Genomic DNA, 26850 nt, shown 5'->3' with positions numbered 1-26850 from the left:
GAATACACGTCGGCGCTAATGACACCCGGCTTCGCCAGTCGGAATTAACTAAAGTTAACATGGCTTCGGTGTGCAACTACGCTAAAACAATATATAAAAAAGAACTCTGTAATGCTAGAAGCGCTTACTACTCATCCTTAATAGACAAGAATAAGAACAACCCCAGGTTCCTCTTCAACACTGTGGCCAGGCTAACCAAGAACCATCGTGCTGTTGAGCCATGCATCCCTCCAACTCTCAGCAGTAACGACTTCCTTTCTTTCTTTACTGAAAAGATTGTGAATATTAGAACGAAGATTGCCAGTAATGGAGGACAGACTACAGTCCCCATAGAAGCACCTCCCAGACTTGGTGCATACTTGGACAGCTTCTCTCCCATCGACCTGTCAGACTTAACTTCTGCAGTTACTTCCTCCAAGTCAGCCACTTGTCTGCTGGATCCCATCCCGACAAGACTACTTAAGGATGCCTTCCCTCTAGTCAACACTTCTATATTGAACCAAATTAATCTTTCCTTAGTCACCAAAAAAAAACCTCCTCTTGACCCAGATGTGTTAGCCAACTATAGGCCTATATCTAACCTCCCCTACATCTCCAAGATCCTTGAGAAGGTTGTCCTGGAGCAGCTACATGAACATCTGCACAGCAATGAGCTCTTTGAAGCCTTCCAGTCTGGATTCAGGGAACACCAAAGCACTGAAACAGCACAGGTCAAAGTCTCTAATGATCTTCTTATAGCTTCAGACAGAGGTCTTGTCTCTGTGCTTGTCCTTTTGGACCTCAGTGCTGCATTTGACACCATCAACCACAGCATCCTGCTTCAGAGACTAGACCATGAAATTGGGATTAAAGGAACTGCCCTAAAATGGTTTAAGTCCTACTTATCTGACAAGTTTCAGTTTGTTAAAGTTAATAATGACCATTTGGAGTACAGCAGAGTTACATATGGTGTACCACAGGGTTCAGTTTTAGGACTGATTCTCTTCACTCTTTACATGCTCCCATTAGGTGACATAATCCGGAAGCACTCAATAAACTTTCACCGTTATGCGGACGACACACAACTGTAACCTTAATTGCAAACTATTAATAGAGCATACAGGTGGTAATAGTCAATAATGTATATGTCAATAACTGGACTAGTATCAGAAGAATTCTAGTGTTTTTAAGAGCCAGTGATGCACATCAATCATGACACAGACAACAATGATTTGAATCAGTTGAATGGCCACTTATTATTATTATTACCATATATGAACATATGAAATTTGTACAGCAGCTGCAGCATAGGAAAAAAAAAAAAAACTAAAATAAGAAAAAGCCAGCAAAAAGAACAAACCTTGTAATACCCAAAGTTTGTTTTGTGTTCTCGTTAGGGCCCTTAATGTGTTTTGCAATAGTGTTTATCCTACCACACAGTCCGTGAGGGAGGGGACATATGCTGATGATGTGCATTGGGAACCTGTAGCTCCGGGGGTTGTTGACGCTGGATCACTGGGTTGAGACTGTGTAGCCTCTCATACACCTGGCTTGGTAAATGGGAATGGATGCGTGGTCCTCTTCTCCACGGGATGCTCCAGGGGATGAAGATAGTGATCTGAATCACCCACATAAAAAAAAAACCTTACCTAGTAGATCAGACAAGATCCAATAGTATGTGTTATTCACACACACTGTGTAAATGTTTTTAAATTCTCATGAATTAGCATAAATGAACACCTTTTTTCTACTGCATTAATCATCTTAATCATGTTCACATTTCTTATACTCATGTATCTAAAATACACTGTTTTCAAGGCATTTAGAATGTTTAAAGCGCTTATTTTCTTTTACAATCTTCAAATATTCAAAGAACTTTCCTTTTTTAACAAAACAAAAATACATGAAATGTCCCTTTAATGACCAAAATGAAATGAGGCTGTGCAATGTACCTCATGCACATTAAATAGCTTCACGGTGTTTTGTTCAGTAAATTGTAGGTATTTATGGCTCAACGTTCTTAATATCTCTCCCTGGCTAGTAACAGGTGAGAGATGCACTAAAAATTTACCTTCAATTACCATACCCCAAATAATGTACAGAAATAATATATTTCCTTCAGTAACAAACAAAGTAAAAGTAACAGTATCAAATCATAAAATGTAATTTACCCAAAATGAATCATTGTCAGCTTGTTGTTAAACACCATTTTAGATAACCATCCATTGTTTATGCATCATCTTACTCACTGCTGATCAGTGAATGAATGGCTCACACTGCCTGGCTGGTCAGCGATTTTCAACACGGTCTCCCACTGCTCTACAAAGTTTAAAACAATACAATATATATATGGGTCAGGAGTTGTCTAACAACATTAATATTATGGATGTTTTGATTTGGAAGATTATTTCTTAGTCTTACCAAGTGGATTGGAAAAAAAATGTTCTCTCTGTGTTTGTCTAGCACAGGATACCCAGACTACCATGAGTTCAATAAACAGGAAATGGGAGTTAATCTGTTTAAGTATTGAAAGGAAACAGAATCACTGGTAGGCTGGACATAAACTGTTTCAGGCTTGCTGATTGGCCACTTAGGGTGGTAATCACAGAGCCAGGTAATTTTAACTTTTTGCTGAAATGTGTTTGACACCCTGCTTTTGTTTGTTTGAAACATTTTTACCTTTCCATATATACAGCTTGTTTCGCATTTTAAACAGACTTGTAGAGCAACATTTTAGATGTATTTATATAACTTAAATATTGTTACTTGAAAAGCATTTTAGATCATTTTTAATACTTTTAAATCAACTGAAATAAACTTATTTATTCATCCCATGAACTATTATAACTCAGGCCGGTTGTTTCAAGCCTGGGTTACACAACTCTACTTGTCGATGGAGCCAGACGACACAAGCCAGTTTACTAATCTGCAAGACTGCCTAAAAGAAATTAAATCCTGGATGTCTTCTAACTTCTTACTGCTAAATTCAGATAAAACTGAGGTTATCATGTTTGGACCTAAACACCTCAGGGACACACTATAATCAGATCTCTACTCTAGATGGCATCACCTTGACCCCGAGTACAACTGCAAGGAACCTTGGGGTCATTTTTGACCAGGACCTTTCCTTCAGCTCCCACATAAAGCATGTGACTAAGACCGCCTTCTTCCATCTGCAAAGTATTGCTAAGTTTAGGAATATCCTGTCCCAGAGTGATGCTGAGAAACTGGTGCATGCATTTATCACTTCTAGGCTGGACTACTGCAACTCTCTCTTGTCAGGACATCCTAAATACTCTCTAAAGAGTCTCCAGCTGGTCCAGAACGCTGCAGCGTGGGTTTTGACGGGAGTTAAGAAGACAGAACACATCTCTCCCACTTTAGCTTCTCTCCACTGGCTTCCTGTAGGATCTAGAATCGACTTCAAAATCCTTCTGCTGACTTATAAGGCTCTCAAAGATAAAGCTCCATCCTATTTGAAAGAACTCATTAGTCCCTACTGTCCTACCAGAGCTCTCCGCTCCAAAAAGGCAGGTCTTTAAGTGATTCCCAGTATTTCTAAAAAAAGACTGGGAGGTAGAGCCTTTAGTTACCGGGCTCCTTTACTGTGGAACCAGCTCTCTCCATGGGTCAGAGAGGCAGACACTCTAACTACGTTTAAGTCCAGGCTTAAGACTTTCCTTTATGACAGAGCCTTCAGTTAGGACTGGTTCAGGTAGCTCTGAACCATTTATAGCTATGCTGCTACAGGCTTAGACTGCTGGGGGACACATCAGGTTACATGGAGCCCCCCCCCCCTCTCCTCTCCTCTCTCCTCTCCCCTCCTCTCCTCTCCTCTCCTCTCCTCCCCGCACATTTTGGAACTGTCTTTTCCATTACTTGTTGCAGTTCGTAGTTTTATCCCCTGCTGTCACACCGGCCTGCGCTCCCCTTCCATGAACCAGTCTGCCATCCAGTGCCCCATCAAGCTTGCTTGCCCTACCAGAAGCTTCTTTCTTCAGCTGTTATTAACATTTCCGTGTTTCTCACATTCTGCATTGTAAACTGTTTTCTTGTCTGTAACAACATCTACTGCATGTCTGTCCGTCCTGGGTGAGGGATCCCTCCTCTGTTGCTCACCCTGAGGTTTCTCAGATTTTTCCCTGTTAAAAGGCTTTTCTATGGAGTTTTTCCTCAGTCAATGTGAGGGTCTAAGGGCAGAGGATGTTGTTATGATGCCATGTGAAGCCCTTTGAGACAAACTGTTTGTGAAAACGAGCTACAAATAAAATTGCCTTGCCTTGCCTTGCCTTGCCTTGCCTTGCCTTGCCTTGCCTTGACGGACACGGGCAATATTGCTGGAAACAAAGCATTAGTGGATGGGCTGCACGGTGGTGCAGAGGTTAGCACTGTGGCCTCACAGCAAGAAGGTTCCGGGTTCGAGTCCCGGCTCAGGCACGGGATCTTTCTGTGTGGAGTCTCCATGTTCTCCCCGTGCCTGTGTGGGTTCTCTCCGGGTACTCCGGCTTCCTCCCACCGTCCAAAGACATGCAATTTGGGGACGAGGCTGATTGATACTCTAAATTGACTGTAGGTATGAATGTGAGTGTGAATGGTTGTTTGTCTCTATATGTTGGCCCTGTGATGGACTGGCAACCTGTCCAGGGTGAACCCCACCTCTTGCCAGTAGATGCTGGGATAGGCTCCAGCCCCCCCGCGGCCCTTACTAGTAAGGAATAAGTGGAAGATGATGATGGATGGAAAGCATTAGTGGCTGGATATCGGTAGGGACATGTCCCAGTACCATCCCTCCTGAATCCCATACCCTTGCTGGGATTACCTTTTTTTAATGTTTTGGTGCTATGAAAATATGTTTGTCTTCATTTGAGGTAGATACAACATTATAGATAAACTTGAACTGATTATTCCAATTCTCTAACATGACCATTAGGTGAGTTGACGCCTTTACCTAACATTGCATTAAAGGAAGTGTGTGCCCATTTGTCCTTGAGATGAATGCTCCAGTTCTGGTTAGTTCATTAAACTATTCTGGTCATTGAGAACAGCCCAGTTTTTCTGTATCTCTTTCCTCTCCATCTTTCCACTATGGAGCAGGACACTGAGAGACAGACTTTCAGGGGCTCTACAAGGGTGACAGCAGTTCATAATGAATATGTATCCCTGAGAGTCCATGAAGAAGAGCCAAATTAGGCCAGTCTGTCTCTGGTGAAACACTGAAGGCATGACCTTTCTACTCATGACTGAAGTTTATAATCTGCAGCTCTCAGATGGAGAAGTCTGGAGAAATTGAAGCTAGTGTTTGTGTGTGTTTGCATGTGTGTGTATGATTGTGTGTTTATGCGTGTGTGTGTGTGTGCATCCCTCCGCTTACATATTGTCGCCTTCTTAAAATAATCTCTGAAGTCATTTTGTCAAGTTTTTCAGAAAACACAAAAAACTGGAAACAAACTTCATAAGGAGTTGATTTAACCAAAGAAATTATGCAAATATCTGTTGAAAAATTGCAGGAGGGTGGACATTAGCTTGTGTAAATAAGAAAAGGAGGATTTTTTTTTTAATTACAATGAAGGGGGAACAGGATTACAGAAAGCTAACATACCGTAAGTGTGAGAGGGAACTTAGTGCGCTATCATGCTACATCTATATGTTAGCCTGGCAGGTTACAGTTTGAATGACCTGAGGAACAAGGTTTTAAGACCAATCCAATTCTGTTATGATGAAAAGTTTCAACATTCAGCTTGAATGTCTCTCCTAGTGAGAACATAAACATTTTTGCCATATAAGTTTTCCTATTTTCCCCTCCTCTTGTTATGTCCAGCTTCTTGTGTTTACCACCCTTCCCATCATAGCTAACTCTATCTTTTAGCAACTGCGAATGTGTAAACTCTGTTCGATTTTTTCACCAGCAAAGCATGATGCTGTTCAAAGTATTTTCTTCTTTCATGAGGGAGACTTAATTTGCAGAATCCCAATGACATATATTTGCACTTCCATGAGGTTCCCTTATTCTGTTAAAAATGTCTTGCAGCAACTGCTGCAAACATCAGAAATTAACAAGGACATTTGTTTTTAAAATGGCTTTGAGTTTATATACAGAATATAAATGCAAAGCTAAAACAAAATTTAAGGTGGCCCATATTGAATCATCAAATATCGCATCTCTGAATGTGTTCGTATCCTGTTTGAATAAAACAAAGTAATATCAATGTTGAGAGTTACTTCAAAACTTGTTTGACTGCTTACTGTAATCATATGAACACAGAACTCAGCTATGTGTACTGATTAGGTGTGGTGACCCAACGGCTTTGACATCAACCTGGACTTACAGCAGTTGTGTACGTATGTATTAGAATACAGTTGCACTTGGATAGCTACCAAAGTGTCTTAGTTCACTCCATAAAAGTCCTTTACGGCTCTGTGATAAAATTTCAAAGCTCGTTCATAGCAACTTGATTGTGTCAGTTGAAACTAACAGGAATTTCTAGCACTGTCAGTTCAAGTTGCATAGTTCAGAAGAAGGTGTTCAGAGCTGAGAAGATTAAAGTGATGACATTCTCCTTTTTCATGAGTCAGTATATCACCACAATGATGATAAAATTGTAAGTTTAAGCTAAAATTACTACATTCATGCTGCATAACTTTAAGTTATCACTTTAGATCCATAGATCCTCATGCACAATGCACTGTCAGCTTCCTGATCCTAGAGTGTACTAACTTTTGGAGACGTGTGTCTTGGTGCCAGCCAAGTCCACTCTAAATATCTGCTGTCTGTTCCTCTCTTGTGCTGCTCTGGGGGGTAAGAATTGAGAGTTGTGGCATGGATTTTTGGCCCACAAAAGCCTCCTTTGTCTCAATGAACAAGGAGGTAAAATGAGACCGCACCAGTCATTGGGATGAACATGACATTGTGCATATTCAAGCTGGAAAATACTCTTGTGAGTGTATGTAGTTCAATTATTCATTTTAAGAAATTAGATATCTTTTTATAAGAACGACATTGATTGCAAAAACAAATGTTTATACAGAACCTTTTTATTTTGTATGAAACGTTTTATATTCACCAAAACAAATGAACCAGAATCAAACACTGCACAGCATCTTAAAATACAAATCAACACTATATTGATACATTATATGGACTGAACACTGAATAACACTGAAACAATCCAAACAGTGGGCACTTGTAAAGATTTAAATAATCTCATTCAAATTATTTATTGGGATTTTTTGTTGATCGTAAATGTTACCTATAGTGGTTAAGTCTCTTCCTGCTGAGTTTTCACATCCACTTGGCTTCACTTTTCTGAGCAGAGGAGGTTTATAAGTTGTATTGCACTGTGAAGCGCCATTATGCATCGCTTGACCTCTTTTGCTTTCACCTGCAACAAATGCAATTGGATGAGTGGATGAAATGATCAGTTGGGTACATGACTACTTATTCTACTGCTCTATGCATCTAAATTCAGTAATTAGTCTCCACCAACAAATACAAGGGTATTTCTAGAGAATGAACCAGGGGGGGACACATCTCTTTCACAATGGTTTACACAGACAATTATGCAGAGGGTATATTCGGTGGATACCAGAGACTGAAAAGCTCAGAGAATACAGTTGATGGGCTTAAACGTGAATGCATTTCATTTCCATTGTCAGACACTCAACAGTCTCTGAAAATGAAATGATACACCCTAATCAACGAATGGGGACAGTCACCCTTGGGTAAAACTCAGCACAGACATCAGTTTCCATGCAGAGTGGCACTCAGACATTTAGCTGTGGGAACAAGAAGAACAACATTCTTTAGTCTTGAGGAAGACTTTAAATAGAAACACATACTTTCACACCTTCTCCAGTTTGATGATGTATACCCAGGAACATTTGCCCTTTGGTGTACACCAAATCCCATTTTCAATATTTTTTATGGTAAGAACATGATCTTAGCTGAATCCAACGCAGCTACCAGGCGAAAGGAATGAGCTACATGGCTTCTATATACAACTCTTCCTTGCATTTTGCATCAGTGTGCAAAGAAGAAAAAAGAAGTGCAAAAAAATAGAAGTATGCACAAGTCCGGATCACAGGACCAACATCGTGTATTTGTTATTTCGCTCCTGCTCCATTGATATAGTTTAGTTTGTGTGGATTTTTCCTCCATGTGCAAACAAAGCAATCCAGTCGCACAAAGTGCTTGAGTGAGACGGTCCAAAGGAAACCTACGAACACACTCTGAGACACACTCAAACCAAAACACAAACCCATATTTGGGGAAAAATGAAATTGACAGAGGCAGCGGAATGTGTCCAGACATGTTGCAGCCTCAGGGTAATACACAATGTGTGAAACCAAGGGACTCCTTCTAAATTTGAAATGTTCTTTCATACTGTGTATACATGCAACTCAATCACAAGTACACTGAAATTTGATCAAATAACAGGGGAGGCTATATACTAACTCAGCCTGTTCATTTGCAATTGAAGCCTAATGCTTTATAATCCACAATTTGGTGTATTTTGTGATGAAAAAAAATCAAAACAACATGTCTTTGTGGATCCAAATCTTTTGTTTGCAAATGCTAAAGTTCTTTCCCAAAATTTTGTTAAATGTTTCGGGCTTATTAAGAAAGCTACAAAGCAAAACTCTGCAGACCAAACTTGAGAAAGTGACCTTGGGCAGGTAGAGCACAAGAGAGTCATAACAGGCAAGGACATCACAAGTGATGTTGTGGCACAAGGAGTTGATGAGGACATTTTAAATTATTTATACTTAACATGTGTTTTCCATGTTACATCACTGTCTGACCAAAATTGTGTCTGTGGCATGATTGCTATGTGACAACAACATAGATTTATGACCACTGTGAGCAAATGTAGACATATCGTTGATGCAATGCAATTCCACTTTCAAATGGAATGTGGGTTGTGATGGCACAATGGCGTTGTCTTTGTTTTCAGTTGTGCACAACAACAGGTAGAAGAAAACAATGCAAATCAATTCCATCTTTGACTACAATGTAAGTTGCAATGGCAGAGTAGCACTGTTGTCTTAACTCAGAAAAAGAAGATGGCAGCCGAAGCACTGTTTTGTATAAGACGACTAAATCAGTGAAATTCAACAATATAGATTATTGCTCTGTGTATGGCATGTCTCTGGTCATACCCTGATTGAACATGGATGTGTCAGGAGCTCGGGTTTAATTATACGTGGCCAGGACATTACTGGATTTTGAAGGATGGACAGATGGGAGGCGGGACAAACAAACAAAGATTTCTATATCTGTTGTAAGATTTGTGTGTAAATTCCACTATTTCCTTCCAAACCAGCCCTTGCCAAACAGGACACCATTCACAGATGGCAGTGGCCAATGCCGAAGGGAAAGGTCATGTTCAATGTTCATTAATGTGTAGAATTTGATTTGTCCTCAACAACAGCATGACCCAAAGACCTAGAATTAAATAATTGATATTTTATATAAAATCCTAGTTTTCCTTGTGATTGTTTATAGCAGTGAGTACAACTGTCCTTGCACTCTTTGATTGATTCTCTGACACTGTTTTGTTCACGAGTTATACTAATATTATTCAATGTTATACTAGTGAATACTAATAGTTGAATTGGAATAAACCTGTTTTTCATTTATTGATGTTATTAGTTTTAGTTTGACTCCAAATAATTGTCAGATTGATTAACGATCACAATTAACGATAAAGAAAAAAAAGTAACTCCACATGAACAAACTTTGGGGTACAACTTAGACATGAATTACTGGAGGTAAGGCTCAGCGGTTTGAAATGTCTGAGCTTTCCAGTCTGAGAGCAGGAAGTGCTGAGAGTCGAGCGGGAGGAGCCTGAACGTGCGCCGGAGATGCACCCCAAGGGGAGAGAGAGAGAGAGAGAGAGAGAGAGAGAGAGAGAGAGAGAGAGAGAGAGAGAGAGAGAGAGAGAGAGAGAGAGAAGCAGACACTACAGGATCGTGGCGTCCGTCGGAGCAAGCTGGAGCTGTTCGCCGGGGTTTCGGAGAGATGCCGTCCCCAGCGAGGAGATGGATTCGAGACCTGCCTTTCAACTCTGTACTTTCGTGAGTCCTTTGCGCTCGCATTGTCACTGTACAGTAGGACTTCTAGGACATGCCAAGGACTAAAGAATCTTCGAAGAAAAAGGCAAACTATCTACTGACAGAAAGTTAAAACTACTCTGTTGTGGGCAACATAATAAATCGTATGACACTCTTGAATTAAAATCTGATATAAAGAGTGTAGGAAAGATAATGTGTTTTTCAATATTTCTCAGCCACTTGTAATTAACTCCTGTAGCTAAACTACATATTTTTAGGTCCACCACCTTTACTTTACAAAATGACTGAATTTTTAATGCACAAGTCGACAGTTGTGCAAAATAAAGAGTAAATTGCAATAAGACGGAATGGATGCTATAACAATGATGGTAAAATTAAGCATTAATGGGTGGTGCAGTGGTCAGCACTGTGGCTTCGCAGCTAAAGGTTTCAGGTTCGAGCCTTGGCTCATGCACGGATCTTTCTGTGTGTCGTCCCTGTGCCTGCGAGGGTTCTCTCTGGTACTCCGGCTTCCTGATACAGTCCAAAGCTATGAAAGAGGGAATTAACCAAATTGGTTACTGTAAATTGACCGTAGATGTGAATGTTTGTCCCAGCCATGGACTGGCGACCCGTCCAAGGTGAACTTCGCCTTTTGCCAAAGGCAGCTGATATAGGCAACCCCCCCCCCCCCCCCCACACACACACACACTGAATAAGGGTGAGGAAGAGAAGGACATGGATGATTGGAAAAATATTATGATATTAACGTAAGTTGAATGAATATTTGTCACAATGTAAAAAAGATATGAGTAGACTATATTGCTAATCAACATGTACACTATGAACGGTAATATCTCCAGTGTGAATCATCAGATGCAAAATGGTGTATAATAAGCATGTAATGTTAGATAATCCAAGCTAGGTAGGGGAACTGGCCAAGAACTTAATAGGTCCACAAGAGAAGATAAAGTCACTGATATAGAGTGAATAAATGCTTAAAAAGCAAATAACTACATTACAGTGTGGTGTAATCTTGATTTGAACTTGTTTATTGCTGAACTGCTAAACATACAGTACCTACTCCTAAACGTTTTAGGGGTGATTTCTGTTAGCATATTTGGATGTTTCTCAAGTCAAATTGGAAGTGTTTCTCCTCACCATAATACATACACATGTTTGTTTTTTTTTAAACTGCAAAAAGTGTTCAAAACTGTCAGGAGAAGTTATGATCTCTGCTACTGAAATTTCATCACTTTTTCTGTTTTTATGTGCCTGAGTAAGTTCACAACCATAAAAGTGAAATGTGTTTTTCACAGTGTTTTTTCCCTCCTGCCACTTCTGCTAACACTCCTCTTCTATCTCAGTCCAAGAATGACTCCTGTCCTGCCCTCATATTGTGGTACAATCTTGAATGCTGTGATTTTGATGCATATTCTTCTTGTCATTTTGTGTTACTCTGTTGTGTTCCACTAGAAAGTAATTCACATCATTTGTCTAGTATTTTGCAGTTTTTCACCACAAAGCAGATTATTTTTGTAAAGGGACAAATTTTGAGGAATCGCGTGTAGTGCATGTGCTCATCCACATCTGTGCAGCCTAATAAGGATGGTTTTCCACTTATTGATACTGTTCTGTTGGCTTGTATCACATGCACACATGGGTACAAAAAAAAGAAGTCAATGTCAACACATACATTAGAGGTAAATCCTGAATGGAAAACAGTGGTTGCACTTGGGAGAATGAATACATTAAAAATTACCAATCACAAACGTTCTTGTCCTTGTAGCTTGTGCTAACTTTTTATATTGTTCTGTCATGGTCACACTATGATTTATGAAACAGACTTGCATTTTTAAAATATCATTACCCTGGATCAAGATGGATGATCAGCAACAAGGATGGACAAAACCTGGGCCCCTAACAGGCTGATCAAGTCATAGCTAGATCAACCTGTTTTTTGCTGTTGGCTACTGCAGCCAAACCTTTGTCACTGATTTTGGAGCTTAAATGCCACCCACAATGGTACCTGGCCCTGTGTTAATGTATACCAGTTGGTTTCAATATAGAGATCTGGAGTTTGTGATGTTAAGTTGTGGCTTTAAGCATCTGCATTCCATCCATCCATCCATCCATCCATCCATCCTTTTTCCGTATGGCTTATCTGTTAAGGGTCATGGGGGGGGGGGGGGGGGGCTGGAGCCTATCCCAGCTGACATTTGGCAAGAGGTGGGGTTCACACTGGGTGGGGCGTGAGTCTGTCGAAGGCCCATCAGGAACAATTAGGGCTTCAGTATCTTGCTCAAGGATACTTCAGCATGGTCACCTGGGAAAGTGAGGATCAAACCAGTCTGTTGCAATGGGTGGTCAGCTTCACCACGTATTTATTTTGACTGGCAGTTTCAGCCCAGTGTCTTTCATTACCTTAACTGCACAGCAGTTGATGAGGATTTTACCCTGTGGAGAGTCCTACAAATGTTTTAGGGTTTGCATGTTAGCCAAGCCAATTCATATGCATTTGATGATATGCTTCAAAAGTGGGGCTTCCTCAAAAGCTGTTCACGTTGTGCTCCGAGACAATGCCATAAATATGATTAAAGCAATGAGAGATCCTGTATTCTTTAGTCTGCTGTGTGTTTCACATTCCCTCCACCTGGGATAAATGTATATCAGTAATAACAATTTGTGACAGTCAAAACAGGCTACATTTTAGTTAAATGTGCTGCAATGATATCTTTAATTTTCAAATTGTATTTGTCAGAAAGTGACATTACTCATTTCACCTGATGACAATGAAACATTTCAAAGTAACTGTAAGAACTCTAGTGGCATTAAAAAAATAATTATTCTTATTCGGCTCATATTCGATTTGAAAACAAGTTATAAATGTGCACCGTTAATTTCCATTTCAATACGAGTAATTTGGCTGTATGTGTTGTTGTTTTTTGTAACCTCCTTGTCCTTATATGAATATACATGGAAAGCCAAATGTATGGAGAGCAGCAGCAAAGACCCCACAGGGTCCAGAACAGAGTAAAACAGAGGACTTCTGGGAAGAATAATGTGTGACGGCTTTTCACATCTAAGATTAAGATTTTGCCAAGACTGGAGATCTTTCAGGGTCACTATTTATGAGACTGAAACTAGATTCCTTTTGAAATTATCCATTTTGTGTGGGATTGATGGAAGATTCTATAGATAGTTAGATCTAGAGGGATTCTCAGATGAATGTTACTGTGTTGTGCTGCAATTGCATTACTAAAAGACTACTTGACAGTGGGGGTTCTATGCTACTTTTTCTGAGTTCCTTCATTTACTTTCAAAATGGCAACTGAAATGTCACATGTAACAAATAGTTCTGTAGATTTTAGCTAATCAACTAACAAATGGGAGGTCATGTCAGAGGCATCAGTGCCTTCTCCACAACTCCACCAGTTTCTTCTCCTTTTCCACAGTCCAAGGGTACCACAGGTTATTTTGGCTCACCACTTTGACTCTTTTCAGTGGTTTGCAGCTCCCTGTGTTGTACTGGTGAGACCGCACCTTTTGGATGTGTACCATGTTCATGGCATGCAGCAGCACAATTTGCATAAGGCAAGACTAAACACCTGTAGCAATGTTAAACTCGTTTAATTTTATCATAATGCCAAGACTAGAGTATGACTGCTTCAAAACACTCTGATGTAAGTTTTATGACCAATTTACCTTACAATCCTGATCATGGAAGTGGAAAGCAGCTCTTGAAATGTCTTAGCTATTCGGTCAGACTTGAAATATTTTTCTTGCTTTAGTTTGCTGTTGATGTACCACTAATGTTTAAGCACTTTTTGATAATCTTTTAGGCATGACTGGAGGTGTTCATTTGTTTAATCTGTGGCCATTTGATCTACATTAAGCCTATGCTGCATATGCCAATAAAAATGTGTATGGAAAGACAGACTGAGATATTGGTCGAGTTCCAATTGTTGCAGTTAGTGTCAGATATTTGAGTGGATTGTAGTATTATTATCAACTCCGATAAGGTGGTGCATCATCATTATCACATTATCATCATGGGCGGCATGGCTCAGGGGTAGAGTGGCCGTCTAGCAACCAGAGGGTTGCTGGTTCGATCCCCAACCATGTCAAAGTGTCCTTGAGCAAGATACTGAACCCATAGTTGCTCCTGATGAGTTGGTTGGTGCCTTGCATGGCAGCCTCCACCATCTGTGTGTGAATGAGCTGACACTGTAAAGTCCTTTGAGTGCTGCTAAGGTAGAAAAGCGCTATCTAAAATTGAGTCCATCAGCACTAGAGGAAAATATATTTTGAGAGAAGACATCAAGAGTGTGAACCGTGAATTTTTGGAAAAATCTATGCTGTCCACTGTAGCTTTGGGGCGTCATGCTGCTTAATGTGTTCCATGCTCTGTTTGGGTTGACCTTATTTTCATCCATCCATCCTGGAGCCTATCCCAGCATCTATGGGTGAGAGGTGGGGTTCACCCTGGACAGGTCCATCGCAGGGCCAACATATAGAGACACACAACCATTCACACTAACAGTCACACCTACAGTCAATTTAGAGTATCAATCAGCCTCGTCCCCAATGGCATGTCTTTGGACTGTGGGAGGAAGCTGGAGAGAGAACCCACGCAGGAACAGGGAGAACATGCAAACTCCACACAGAAAGATCCCGTGCCTGAGCCGGGACTCAAACCCGGAACCTTCTTGCTGTGAGGCAACAGTGCTAATCACTGTAGATCAGGCATTCATGTCTTGAAGCTTTATTCCCAAGACTGTTGATGCCGATTAGGTTTGTAAAAAATTTTGCTGCACTAATTTTGAATTGGGTCCAAAATTTTGGACCTGTAAAGGCTGCTGACATAGAGGGTAGAGAGTAGAATATACCTCTACTGAGCTGTGTCACCTGACTTAGCAGCCCAGGATTTGTAATTATCCCCCCCCCCCCGACAGTCCATTCCAGCATTGTTAACTCAATTAAGATAATTTCCTGCAAAGAAAAATGCTTGTCAGGTGGTGTTTCATGGGATAGGCTATAGCCCTGGTCAGTGGATGGTGGGACTGTGTCTGTATTCTTCCTCACATATTCTTAGTTGTTAAATTGGACATGTGAAACACTCTTTATTGAGCCCCATAACCTTAAAATATATGTGAAACCATAGCAGCTAAATCCAAAGAGGAGTTCATCTGGTTAGTGTCAGTCAGCTCTCTGTTGATATCGTATCACAGGTTGCTGGTGGTGTGAAATGTTAGCCTGTCAGCAGTATCAGATTACAGTCTGCAGATTGGCCTTGATATGTGTAACAGCCTGTGTGGTTTTAGATTGTAGTTGTTCAGGTTAATTCCAAGGTCAGATAGTGGCACAGGCTTGACCCAAAATGTTGTAGAGCAACATGCCAAAGGAAGAACAGGCAGTTCTGATCTTTTCCAGGTGTTCTAACTTGCAGGTAATGTGACCTGCTGAAGCTGTTAGGAGAAAGAATACATAAATAATCTGATTTTCTTTTTTATTTTCACTGATTGCAATGAAATATATCATCTACCTTCTCTCAGTAGTGTCAGTGATGTGTCTCATTTCCAAGGATATGTTCATTCTAATACTTTATTTATTTTTAAATAATATTTGTTGTTACAAATGTGCATCAGAAAGTGCTACGGACACAGTTTACATTGCTCATTAAGGCTTCATATCAGAAACCTGTGTTGAGTTGAGCTCATTAATATGATTTGTTTGCTCAGGGTGACCTGGCTATGAGGGATATCTCTATCCAAAGACAGACTGTGACCAGGCAGTGTCAGTTCACAGTTTGTAGGACACACTGTCCTACAAACTGCTTTTGACTGAGCTCCAGCTCACTGATGGCAAGAGATGCCTGGAATTCTTGAAAAAGAGAGTCACCTACCTGAAGCTACCGCTTTGCACACATATAGGGCAAAAGGTCATACGTAAGGGCTGTAGCGTGGAGCAGAAATATATTAGGATCCAGATGTTGCTGTAGCCTGGAGAGAGCTTCTTCTCCTGTCATGACAGTGAGCAGAGCTCTTTGAAAAAAAAAAGTCTGACTTCACATTACAGCGGATTATGCATATTATAGCATTTTTAATTGAAAGTGTTCCCTTAAGCACCTCGTAATTTCATTCTTTTCTATATAATGAAACTCACTTTGCAGATTTGACATGTACCTGAATTAACTGAACAACGTGGGGTTTATTTTACTGTGTATACATAATATTTACCATGTATACAGTGATATCCATGTTCAGGTCCAAAGATGGTATATGGCCCATAACCGGGATACTTAAGTCCATGTAAACGAGGACTTACATGTTATAAGTTATAGTTTATGACACTTTATGACACTACCATCCTTGGAAGCTGTGTCACACGAGAATGCATTGTGCTTCACATGACTTTGCATGGCACATGTTCATTTGTCACTTCAACGCCATGTCAAGTTATTATTACATAAATCAGCTCTGATAACAATACAATCATATGTTTAACATAAGTACACTTGCTTAAAACTATGTTTTACCAAGATAAATATATAATGTCTGATACTGTACAGTATGTGTGCGTCTTCTGGTGGCAAATGTCAACGTTGTATTTGCACAATGTGCAAACTACACTGTTGGGCAGCATCAAAGACTGTGCCAGAGTGCCAGAGAAAGTTGAAACGGATGTGTTGAACTGGACTTCACAGTAGATAAACTCTGGAGGGCTTTCTTCATCCCTGCAAATGAATCCTACAGTTTCTGATTCCGCTGAAATTAAGTCACTGTCCTTCGAAGTTCTGACACTCATTAGACAGAAAAATAAAGCTGGTGCCCAGTCTCTGTCAACTTTATGACACACTATGATATTTTCAATTTTTTTGGTAATAAAATAAGGTCTTTTCAGGGACATTTTCAGTTACAGTTTTCATTTTAAGCAAACAATCAAAAAACAATGAAGATTGGTGCCATATTCATACCTAAAACTGACTAAGGATCATCCAAATGTTAATGTCCATCAAACAAGACATTCAAACTTCTTTTGTTGCTTGCTATTTGTTAGTTTCAAGTCCAACTTGAAGTGTCACATCGACCGGATTTTTATTTTATGTCCATCTGTCTTGTTTGTTTTTTCGATGTTCAGTTAAGGATTTCATCCATCAAATTATCATTTGACCTTAATTCATCTGGTCATGTCAAGTCAAGTCAGTTTTATTTGTATCATGCCAAATCACAACGAAAGTTATCTCATGACACTTCACACTTCAAGTAGTGGTCACAATCCAATAAGAAATGATAACCAATCTGTTACATCTCAGCTTTGTGAAAAACAGAACATGCATTAGTGATTGAGTCATCTTTACAAAAGGACAACTGAAACCTGGGAAAAACAACTGTCAGAAATAATCTTACTCTCACATTTGAAGAATGAAGAAAAGATAATGAAAGCCCTGTTCAGACTACACAACTTTTTTTGTTGGCGACACAACCTGCTGTTCACACCACCCGACGCTCAATCAGGCTGCTGTTCGCACTACAAGATTTGTTGGCAGACGGGAGTGTTCAGACTACACGATTTTCCCCGTCAGTAGGCGTGGCCGACTGCCCAGCTGGCCAGGAAACTCTTGAACGCAGCGCATGCCTCTTTCGTCGTAAACATGGACGCTGAGCAAAATGCAGCCCTCCAGGTCGTTTTTTTGAGCTACTATGTAGTGAAAAAAACAAAAAAAGAGGAAGAGAGTGTGGGCGAAGGAATGGATTGGCAAACGCAAACAGCGTAAAGGCAGGGGTGCTCACGCCAATGCTCAGCCAAGCCTTCCAGATCCTCCTGTGTCCACGGATATCGCGAACCCTTTGTAGAATCCATGCCTCTTGTCGTTTTTGATGTTGTTGTTCGCTATGTGTGACTCCCCACTGCTGGTGCTCCTTTTGTCTGGGTTCGCAGTACCTCCCATGTCTGCTTTCATTGGCTGCAGCTCCGTTTACGTCACTAGATATCTAGCAGTGCTAGATATCCACTTTTTGTCGCCGACGTCGCATGCGACCTCCCAGTCCATTGTCTTCAAGTTGTTCACACCTCATTACTTTTGTCGCGGCGGTCGTTAGTGCCTCACCCCGATTTGGGGGAGGGACATCGCCGACGTCACAATGCCTAAAATCGTGTAGTGTGAACTGGGCTTAAATCAATATCATTCTCTCCGATTTAAAAGTCTGAAAAAAGTCGAATACTCCTGGTCAACCAAAGCTAAAAAAAATTGGCCCCACAATAAGTACACTAGAGCTGAAATGGTCCATGGTGGAACCTAATGGATGATGTATGGCATCCAATACACAACCCCTGAAGCTTTTAAGTTTAGATCGTGACAATGGGAAGGAGGGGAAAAGGAAGACACCAGGGAGAGCCAGAAGATGGAGGAAAATTTGTTTATAAGAGTAGATGTCACAATAGTAATTTAGTACCAATGGACAGAGTCACAGGCTGCTGCGACACTATTGTATTGTTTGAGCAGTGCTCTGCAGGGAATTTTGGATAAACTAATCATATCTCTAGTCTCTCTCCAAACTGGAGCCATGGCTGGCTGCTAAGGCGTGTTTATAAAAATCTCTTTGTGACATCAAACCACAGTATGACAATGCTAATGGCCACTTCTTTGCAGTGTGGAAATAGGAATTTGAACTGGCTCCAGCTGTCAAGGCTACATGAGTAGACATTTTATGCTGTCTTTTAATTTGAATAATTTTATCCTCTCAAATGGTGTGTGTGGGCATTTTTGATAACATGCACTCATAATTAACCAATACGCAATTTGCTCATAAAGGGAAAACCAGTGGACTGTTCACTTTGGGTGAGTCCTTACCCCAAGGACTTCAAGTAGTGTGAGAATTGCAGCACTGGGATCATTTTTGCACTGATCATGGATCATGACTGAAAGGACTGGACATACAGTTGGCTTCCCCATGAGGGTGGTTGATGTCTCCCTTAGGGATTAGGTAAGCAAGTGAAAGTAGTTTGTGCATATAGGAAGGAGGCTACCTGGTTGTCTCCCAAGTTTGGTTTTCCAGGTATCTTCAACTCGGAGGAGGCTATGGAGGAGACCAAGGACCAGGTGAAGGGAGTATATCTCCATACTAACCTGGGAACATCTTGGAATCCCCTAGTCTAACTATCATGCAAGTTTGTCATGAGGTAGTGGGAATCTTAACATTCCACTTGATTATTGTTTTGAAGTACATTACACATTTGATTTTCCACTTTGTTCTCAGGCAGTAGTTAGATCTTGCGGCAAACCATGATGTATTTTTGGAAGTTTGGGTGCCAGGAAAACACCCCATCATTTTGGCGTATGTAAAAGACTCAACCAAAAAGGCAAGGCAAGGCAATTTTATTTGTAGAGCCCGTTTTCACAAACAGTTTGTCTCAAAGGGCTTCACATGGCATCATAACAACATCCTCTGCCCTTAGACTCTCACATCGACTGAGGAAAAACTCCATAGAAAACCCTTTTAACAGGGAAAAATCTGAGAAACCTCAGGGTGAGCAACAGAGGAGGGATCCCTCACCCAGGACGGACAGACGTGCAGTAGATGTTGCTACAGACAAGAAAACAGTTTACAATACAAAATGTGGGAAACACGGAAATGTTAATAACAGCTGAAGAAGGAAGCTTCTGGTAGGGGAGGCAGGGAGAGCAAGCCAGCTTGATGGGGGACTGGATGGCAGACTGGTTCATGGAAGGGGAGCGCAGGCCAGTGTAACAGTAGGGAATAAGGGGGGGGGGGCGATGCAGGCGGCGGTTGGGGCTCTGGTGGATCTGTGGAAACACAGAGAGACTGCGAGACACCAAGGCCAAACTACAAAGTGCAACAAGTAGTGGTAGTCACAGTTCCAAAAATGTGCAGGGAGGAGAGAGGGGGAGAGAGGTGGAGAGGAGAGGAGAGGAGGGAAGGGCTCCATGTAACCTGATGTGTCCCCCAGCAGTCTAAGCCTATAGCAGCATAGCTATCAATGGTTCAGAGCTACCTTAACCAGTCCTAACTGAAGGCTCTGTAATAAAGGAAAGTCTTAAGCCTGGACTTAAACTTAGTTCAAGCGTCTGCCTCTCTGACCCATGGAGAGAGCTGGTTCCAAAGTAGAGGAGTCCTATAACTGAAGGCTCTACCTCCCAGTCTGTTTTTAGAGATACTGGGAATCACTAAAAAAGCTTTATAGACACACATTTTAATGTCAAGCTTAAAAGTTGGTGAGTCAGTGGTTTAAAAGAAGCAGAAAGAAGATGCCTGAGTAACAAAAAGAGTAAGAGACATCCATTGATAACAAGAGTGAAAAACCACAAGTTTGCAGTAAAACAGCAGAAACAAGAGGGCACTAAAAGAGGATATAAACTCATATTCTGGTGAAACAGTCTTTATCTTGCAAGCTCCAAATCTGAGTATTCCAGCTATATCTGCCTCCCTCCTATTTAGAATGACTATGAGAGGGGAGACCTAAGGTGCTGTGATGAAGTTAACTGAACTCTTTCAGTTTGCTTTAAGAAGTTTTGCTACAAATCCAAGAGGAGATACAGTACTTAAGAGACACCCCTGACCTGGATGACTGAAAACCCTCCCCGATTTGAGAAGGTAGAATTCACACATTCAGGGTTACATAACATAACTTAGTCAGAAGAATCGCAGTTATTTTGCACTAAGACACTCAGAATGTGAGTTCTTCTTTGATGCTGAATTCCTGTTGAATTCAGGAACTACATTGCATTGGCAGAAGAGCAGTTTGGTGTGGTCACTTCATAATTTATCAAAGTGGTTCTCGATAGGAGTGGTTCCAGATGTGCAGTTGATGAACACAAATTTTGAGATTGTGAGTTACAGACGGTCTTACCGGGCTAGCTCATCTACCAAGACAAAATTATGTCATCTATCTTCCATCTTGTGTTGATTCATTACCAACTTAGTTTTTTTGCTCAAACTAACCAGACCCAAAAGTTGAAGGGTAATTCCTTCGACCATGCTTCAGCCTTCCATCAAAATTGATGAAAGTCCCCTCATATTTCTATGCAATCCTGCTAACAGGACAGCCAAATGGATAAAAGCCATCGGAAACATGACCTCTTATAAAGACTCAACCAAAAAAGGCAGTATAGGCACCAATTGTTTTCCTAGTCACTTTATAGTTTCCAGCCCCCATCAGACCGACTCCAGTGAGCTTTGTGGCAAGAACGTCATAAATCTTAAGCCCCTCCTGCTTGAAAAAAACAATCCCTGATTTACCCAAACTTAAACTTAAACTATTATGCAGTTTAACGATCACCAGCTTCAATTACAGGGATTGCCACTAAAGAAACCCCAAACCATGTATTTTCCAATTAAAAATGGTATATTCCACCACCATGGTCTCTACATGAGACACTGTCAGGGAGCAGGTCAATGTTATTATGATGACATATTCCCAAGAATAAACTGATCCAAGCTAAACACTGTTAAGTTGTATCATTTCTGAATAAGTAAAGAACACTACATTATTGCAATAGATGTGTGTAACATTATAAACCTTCATCCTTAGAGTAGAGCCCTGTGGAAGGAGTGGGGAAGATTGTAGTATGTGTTTTCATATGTGTTGTGCTTATTCAGGCAGCTGTTGAGTGCTTCCAGAACTTTATCTTGGCAGACAGGGCCCAGGACCACTCCAATAACAAATCTAGGCACTGAATAAGAGACAGACAGGGTGCAGGAGAGAGTTGCTGTCTGGGGTGAGATTTGCATCAGTGTTTTGGAGGGTTGCGGGGAGATACTTAATACACACATTTATTTTCATAGAGCTTCTGCCGAATGAGTTACAGTTTTTTTTTCCTGCTGTTACAGCATCAATGTCAGAATAGCATGGTATGGTTAGCTTGTTGCTCTCTGTTCTCTGATGATGCTTGACAACTCCTGGCCATACAATTTTATTTTATTGCCGCCAGAGATTAAATCTCATACGTTCTACCAGTTTATTTACCTCTCAATAATGGCAGCACATATTGTGCAAGAAACAGTGAAGATTTTAATGAAGAAATTTTAGAACATATCATATCACATATATCTGTCTGGTCACAAAATTGTTGATTGATTGTTTTTACTAAAATACCCTGTCAAGCAGCAAGATGCACACAGAATTTTGTAGCTCTTGTTAACACACTGAGAAGGAGGGACAGATATTCTTAGTTGATAACTAAAGCATGAGGTTTTCACTCATCTTAAACAATGTTGCCTCAAACTAGCATACACAGGACTAAGGACAAGAATATCATTTTGAAGCAATAAAGCATTTGGAAATCCATGTTTAGATTATGTTTGTGAATATGACCCAGGAAGAATAGGGAAAACTTTTTAATAGCTCATCATGGGCCTCCTGATGAGGTGCTGTTTGATTTGAGGTGCTGTACTAAGACTTTGCTTCACTGTGCATAGCTTGCTGCTAGAGTTTGAATTTTGCCCATTTATGAAGAAATGTATTTATGACATTGATCCCTGTGAAATTATTGTAGGAACTGATGCATGATTTGTTTGGGGTGGTAGGCTTGGTAACAGATTTATTTACACGTGTGTTAGACCTTTTCAACTTGTCAAGTGTCATTAAATAACTTTTGTTGTGATTTGGCACGATACACATAAAATGGAACAGAATTGGATTGAAATTTTCACTTTCAATTCCTTTCTACTTCTTAAAAATATGAGAGTACCATTCTTTCTACTCATCAGGCTGCTAAAGATTCCGAAAAACACTTCATGTGTATTCTGACATTAGAAATTAAGGATGAGTAGGTGAAGACTCAAAAGGTGCATCATGACTCCTGTTGGTTCCAATACCCTGCAATGTCTAAGAATGCTGAATTGTCACCCATTGCTGAAACATCTCATACATTTCCCAAGCCCAACCACTAACATAGCCAACACCATCAGTAGTCTGACTTACAAATATGTAACCTTTCACATAACAAAATGCGCCAGATGCAATGTGTCGTTTTTCCTGTTCTGTCTGCTCTGCTCCTGCCTCACTACATTGGACAAAAAACCTCTGTCTTAAGCCCCTTTCACACTGCACCAAAAACGGGTTTTTGGGCACTCTGAAAGGGTTGACTCGGCATTTCGACCCACATCAACTGACTCGCCAAGCGACCCGGGTGTTTAGTGTCTTGGCTCGGCTCAGCTCGGCTCGCCTGCAGTGTGAAAAAGGCAACCCGCGTCATCTCAGGTTTGACGCGACCTTCCTGTTGCATCCTGATTTTGTCAGTGTGCTGCCTGTCAGGCTTCACCTGTAGCTTCTTCAGCTCCCTTCCAGACTAGCCAAAAACTCCATCCTCTTTTGCTGCATTAGCACTCGGACACTTTCCACTCTGTGCCGAGTTTGTATGCTTTGCAAAAGAGACAGCATTGCAATGCATGCAACGACAACACTAATGTTCGACTCAACAATGTCCATGTTGTCATTTGTTTACCTCTCTGTGTTCCAGCGCACGTTTATTTGTAATTATGACGTTGTCAGCGCGATGATGTACAAGACAGTAAAACACAGGCACACAGGCACACAGCTCTCACAGCGGGAGTTCAGACCCGGGTCTGCTGGAAGCTTGAATGTGCCTTAATGCCGAGCAAACGTGGGTCCAAAAACCTGCGTTGACACGCATTTTTCAGTGTGAAGGGGGTATTAGTGACAGCCCAAAAAAGGAATGTCATAGTCACCATGTATTCTGACAGGCAACTCTCAGTTTTGTTTTTTTTGTGAGAAATAAATGTTGGTGCAGATGATACCACGAATGAATAAAACCTAAAAGCATGGGGACATTAAGTCTTAGTAGTTTTTCATAGTCAACATTCAGACAGATTAGTTGGGTGGAACTAAAAACCCTTTCTTCTAACCACTGTATCTCCTTGTCAGTAAATCACAGAATCAAATGGACACTTCTGCAAGACACTTGAGAATGTTACCTTTCCAAAGAGACCAAGAATACATCTGAGTCTTGACCTATGTGGCAACTGTGCTGCTTTGAATGTTGGCATGCCGTTTTAACAAAATTACTGAAAAATGCAGTGATCCTTAAGGGGTTAAAGGACCATCTGTCTTGTCGCTACAGTCTGCCTTGTCAACTCCCCACTTCAAGCTAGCGATGGCCTTTCCTTTCGCTCTCATCTCTCCTGCTAAGTGTGCCACATGTTTAGTTACTCCTCTGCCTACTTTAGTGATGCTGATAAGTGTGTTTGTAGTTTGTTTGTAGCGCTGGAGGCAAGGCTAAGCGAGGTTGAATTGGACCTGCGGCGGTTCCGCACTGATGGATCCAGATTATTAGCCACTAGAGCTAGCCACCCCCCATTAGCTGGTGCGGACAGACCTAGCTTAAATCCTAGCTTAGCCCTGACTAGCATTCCCCCTGGCAGCTCCCAAGCAGTCAGGAAACCAAGGTGGCTGGGTGACTGTCCGAAGGAGGCATAGTCCTAAGTCAAGTCAATTTTATATGTATAGCACCAAATCACAACAAAAGTTATCCCATGACACTTTACAAGTAGAGTATGTCTAGCACCACACTCCTTCAATGAATCTACACCCAACAACTCTCCATCAGCAAGCACATCCTGCAACAGTGGCAACGAAAACCTTCCTTTTAACAGGCAGGAACGTTGAGCAGATCCAGGCTCAATGGGGACGACCTTCTGCTTTGACCAGTTGGGGGGAAAGAACAGGAGAGAGGGGCATAGACAAAGACAGATAATGGAGAAAGGTAGATATACAGAGGGAAAGAGAGGGGCAGAGATGAAGAGGGAGAGAAACAGAAAGAAACTGATGGACAGACAGGGATGTGAGCAGGTGGAGCTACGGGTGGCAGCTTGAGTCTCTTCAGGTCTGCAGCCTCCTCCAGCAGCACCCATGATCTTTGATGTGAAAGCTGAAGGCTCCGGAGAAGAAGATAAGTTAGTAATATATATGAGTATGATTAATGTATAACACATATAGGAGGACAGGAAGGAAAGAGGAAGAGAGAGAAGCCCAGTGCACCATGGGAGATCCCCCAGCAGTCTAAGCCTATAGCAGCAACTCAAGGGCTAGCCGAAGCTGCCCTAACAAGAAGCCTGATCAAAAAGAAAGGTCTTTAGTCTGCTCTTAAACATAGAGAGGGTGTCTGCATGCCAGACCAAAATTGGGAGGCAGTTCCACAGGAGGGGAGCCTGATAGCTGAAGGCTCTGGCTCCCATTCTACTTTTAGAAACTCTAGGAACCACCAGTAACCCTGCATCCTGGGAGCGAAGGGTTCTAGCTGGATAATAGGGGACTAGGAGCTCTGTCAGGTATGAAGGAGCCTGACTGTTGAGGACTTTGTATGTTAGAAGGAGAATTTTAAATTCTATTCTTAATTTGACAGGGAGCCAATGCAGAGAACCCAGTACAGGAGAGCCATGGTCTCTTCTGCCAGTTCTAGTCAACACGCGGGCAGCAGCATTTTGGACCAGCTGGATAGTCTTTAGGGACCTACTGGTGCAGCCTGATAGGAGGGAATTGCAGTAATCCAGCCTGGAAGTGACAAAAGCAAACTGACTGTCAGTGACCAACCACCAGTTGGTCAGTCTGATGAGGTGTTCCCCACTCAGTGACACACCCGTTGAGAAGACAACTCTGGTAATTGGAAGTTCATTCTGAGGAACATGAAATTACCGACACCGGTGATTGCAGTCAAATGTATCCAGGAGCGGGTGATGTTCAGTCAAATCTAACACTGCTGGCTAAAAGTAAAGGTAAATATGATACAATTTTTATTCACATGGGCGGCATGGTGGTGCAGTGGTCAGTACTGTCGCCTTACAGCAAGAAGTTTCCGGGTTTGAGTCCTGGCTCAGGCATGACTGTGAGAGTGAATGGTTGTCTGTCTATATATTTTGGCCCTGTGATGAACTGGCGACCTGTCCTCCTGGGTATACCCCGCCTCTCGCCCAAAAGCCGCTGGGATAAGCTCCAGCCCCCCCCCCCCCCCGCGACCCTTAACAGGAGAAGTGGAAGAAAATGGATGGATGGATGTTATTCAAGTCGTTGGTAATGACATCCAACTACACCAGTCAGAGGTCACCAAAATAAATATTGAGTTGGTGTGTACATTAACAAAGACGATGTGAGACCTGGAGTTTTCTCTGGATTCCTGCCTCATCGGGCCAGCGACGACATTTAGACATGTCATCGTTCAACTGCTGGCTGTCGAGGTGGTGTCCAGCAAACTAAGAAAAACAATACAAAAATTAGATGTGGATTGCTAAATATCAGATCTCTGATGCCAAAAACTATTTTAGTAAACAAATTAATATCTGACAATACATTGACTTACTCTGTGTGACAGAAACCTGGCTGTGTGACAGAAGTTTAATAATAAATCCCAAACATGAAATAAGTTTGTATTCATTATAAAGTCGGATCTCCGTTTGTGTCTTCCAGCCTGGAAAACTCTACAGCAGCTTTTATTTGCGATTGTGTACTGCCGTCCTGGTCTGAATTCTTATCTGAATTCTCAGAGTTTATATCCAGTTTAGTTGTTAAAACAGATAAAGTCATTATTGTGGTGACTTCAATATTCATGTGGATGTTGATAACGACAGTCTGGGTACTGTATTTATCTCTCTTCTAGACTCAACTGGTTTCCATCACTCTGTACATGAACCCACTCAGTATCATAACCATACCCACGACCTCATCCTGACGTATGGAATTGAAGCTGAACATCTAGTTGTATTTCCACAGAACTCACTACTTGCTCTTACTCAACAATAATCGAGGAACACAAGAACAACCCCAGGAGCCTCATGTATCAACGCT

At 41.3% G+C, this 26850-nt stretch overlaps 1 protein-coding gene across 1 annotated transcript in view; it reads left to right on the top strand.

Annotated features, from left to right (window-relative positions):
- Positions 1–9920: 9920 nt before the first annotated feature.
- Positions 9921–26850, top strand: part of gal3st2 (galactose-3-O-sulfotransferase 2) — a 28788-nt gene continuing 11858 nt past the window's right edge. Inside the window, exon 1 of the mRNA XM_086216111.1 lies at positions 9921–10053. Coding sequence (XP_086072237.1) covers positions 9998–10053 — 56 coding nt within the window. The 5' untranslated portion in view covers positions 9921–9997. The remainder of the gene's footprint in view (positions 10054–26850) is intronic.

Source organism: Aulostomus chinensis, chromosome 10 (assembly GCF_037954235.1).
Source record: "Aulostomus chinensis isolate RoL2024-O1b breed Wild chromosome 10, RoL_Achi_v1.0, whole genome shotgun sequence".
NCBI classification, from domain to species: Eukaryota; Metazoa; Chordata; class Actinopteri; order Syngnathiformes; family Aulostomidae; genus Aulostomus; species Aulostomus chinensis.
The sequence above is the reverse complement of the archived record's forward strand: the minus strand, read 5'-3'. Positions and strand labels throughout refer to the sequence as shown.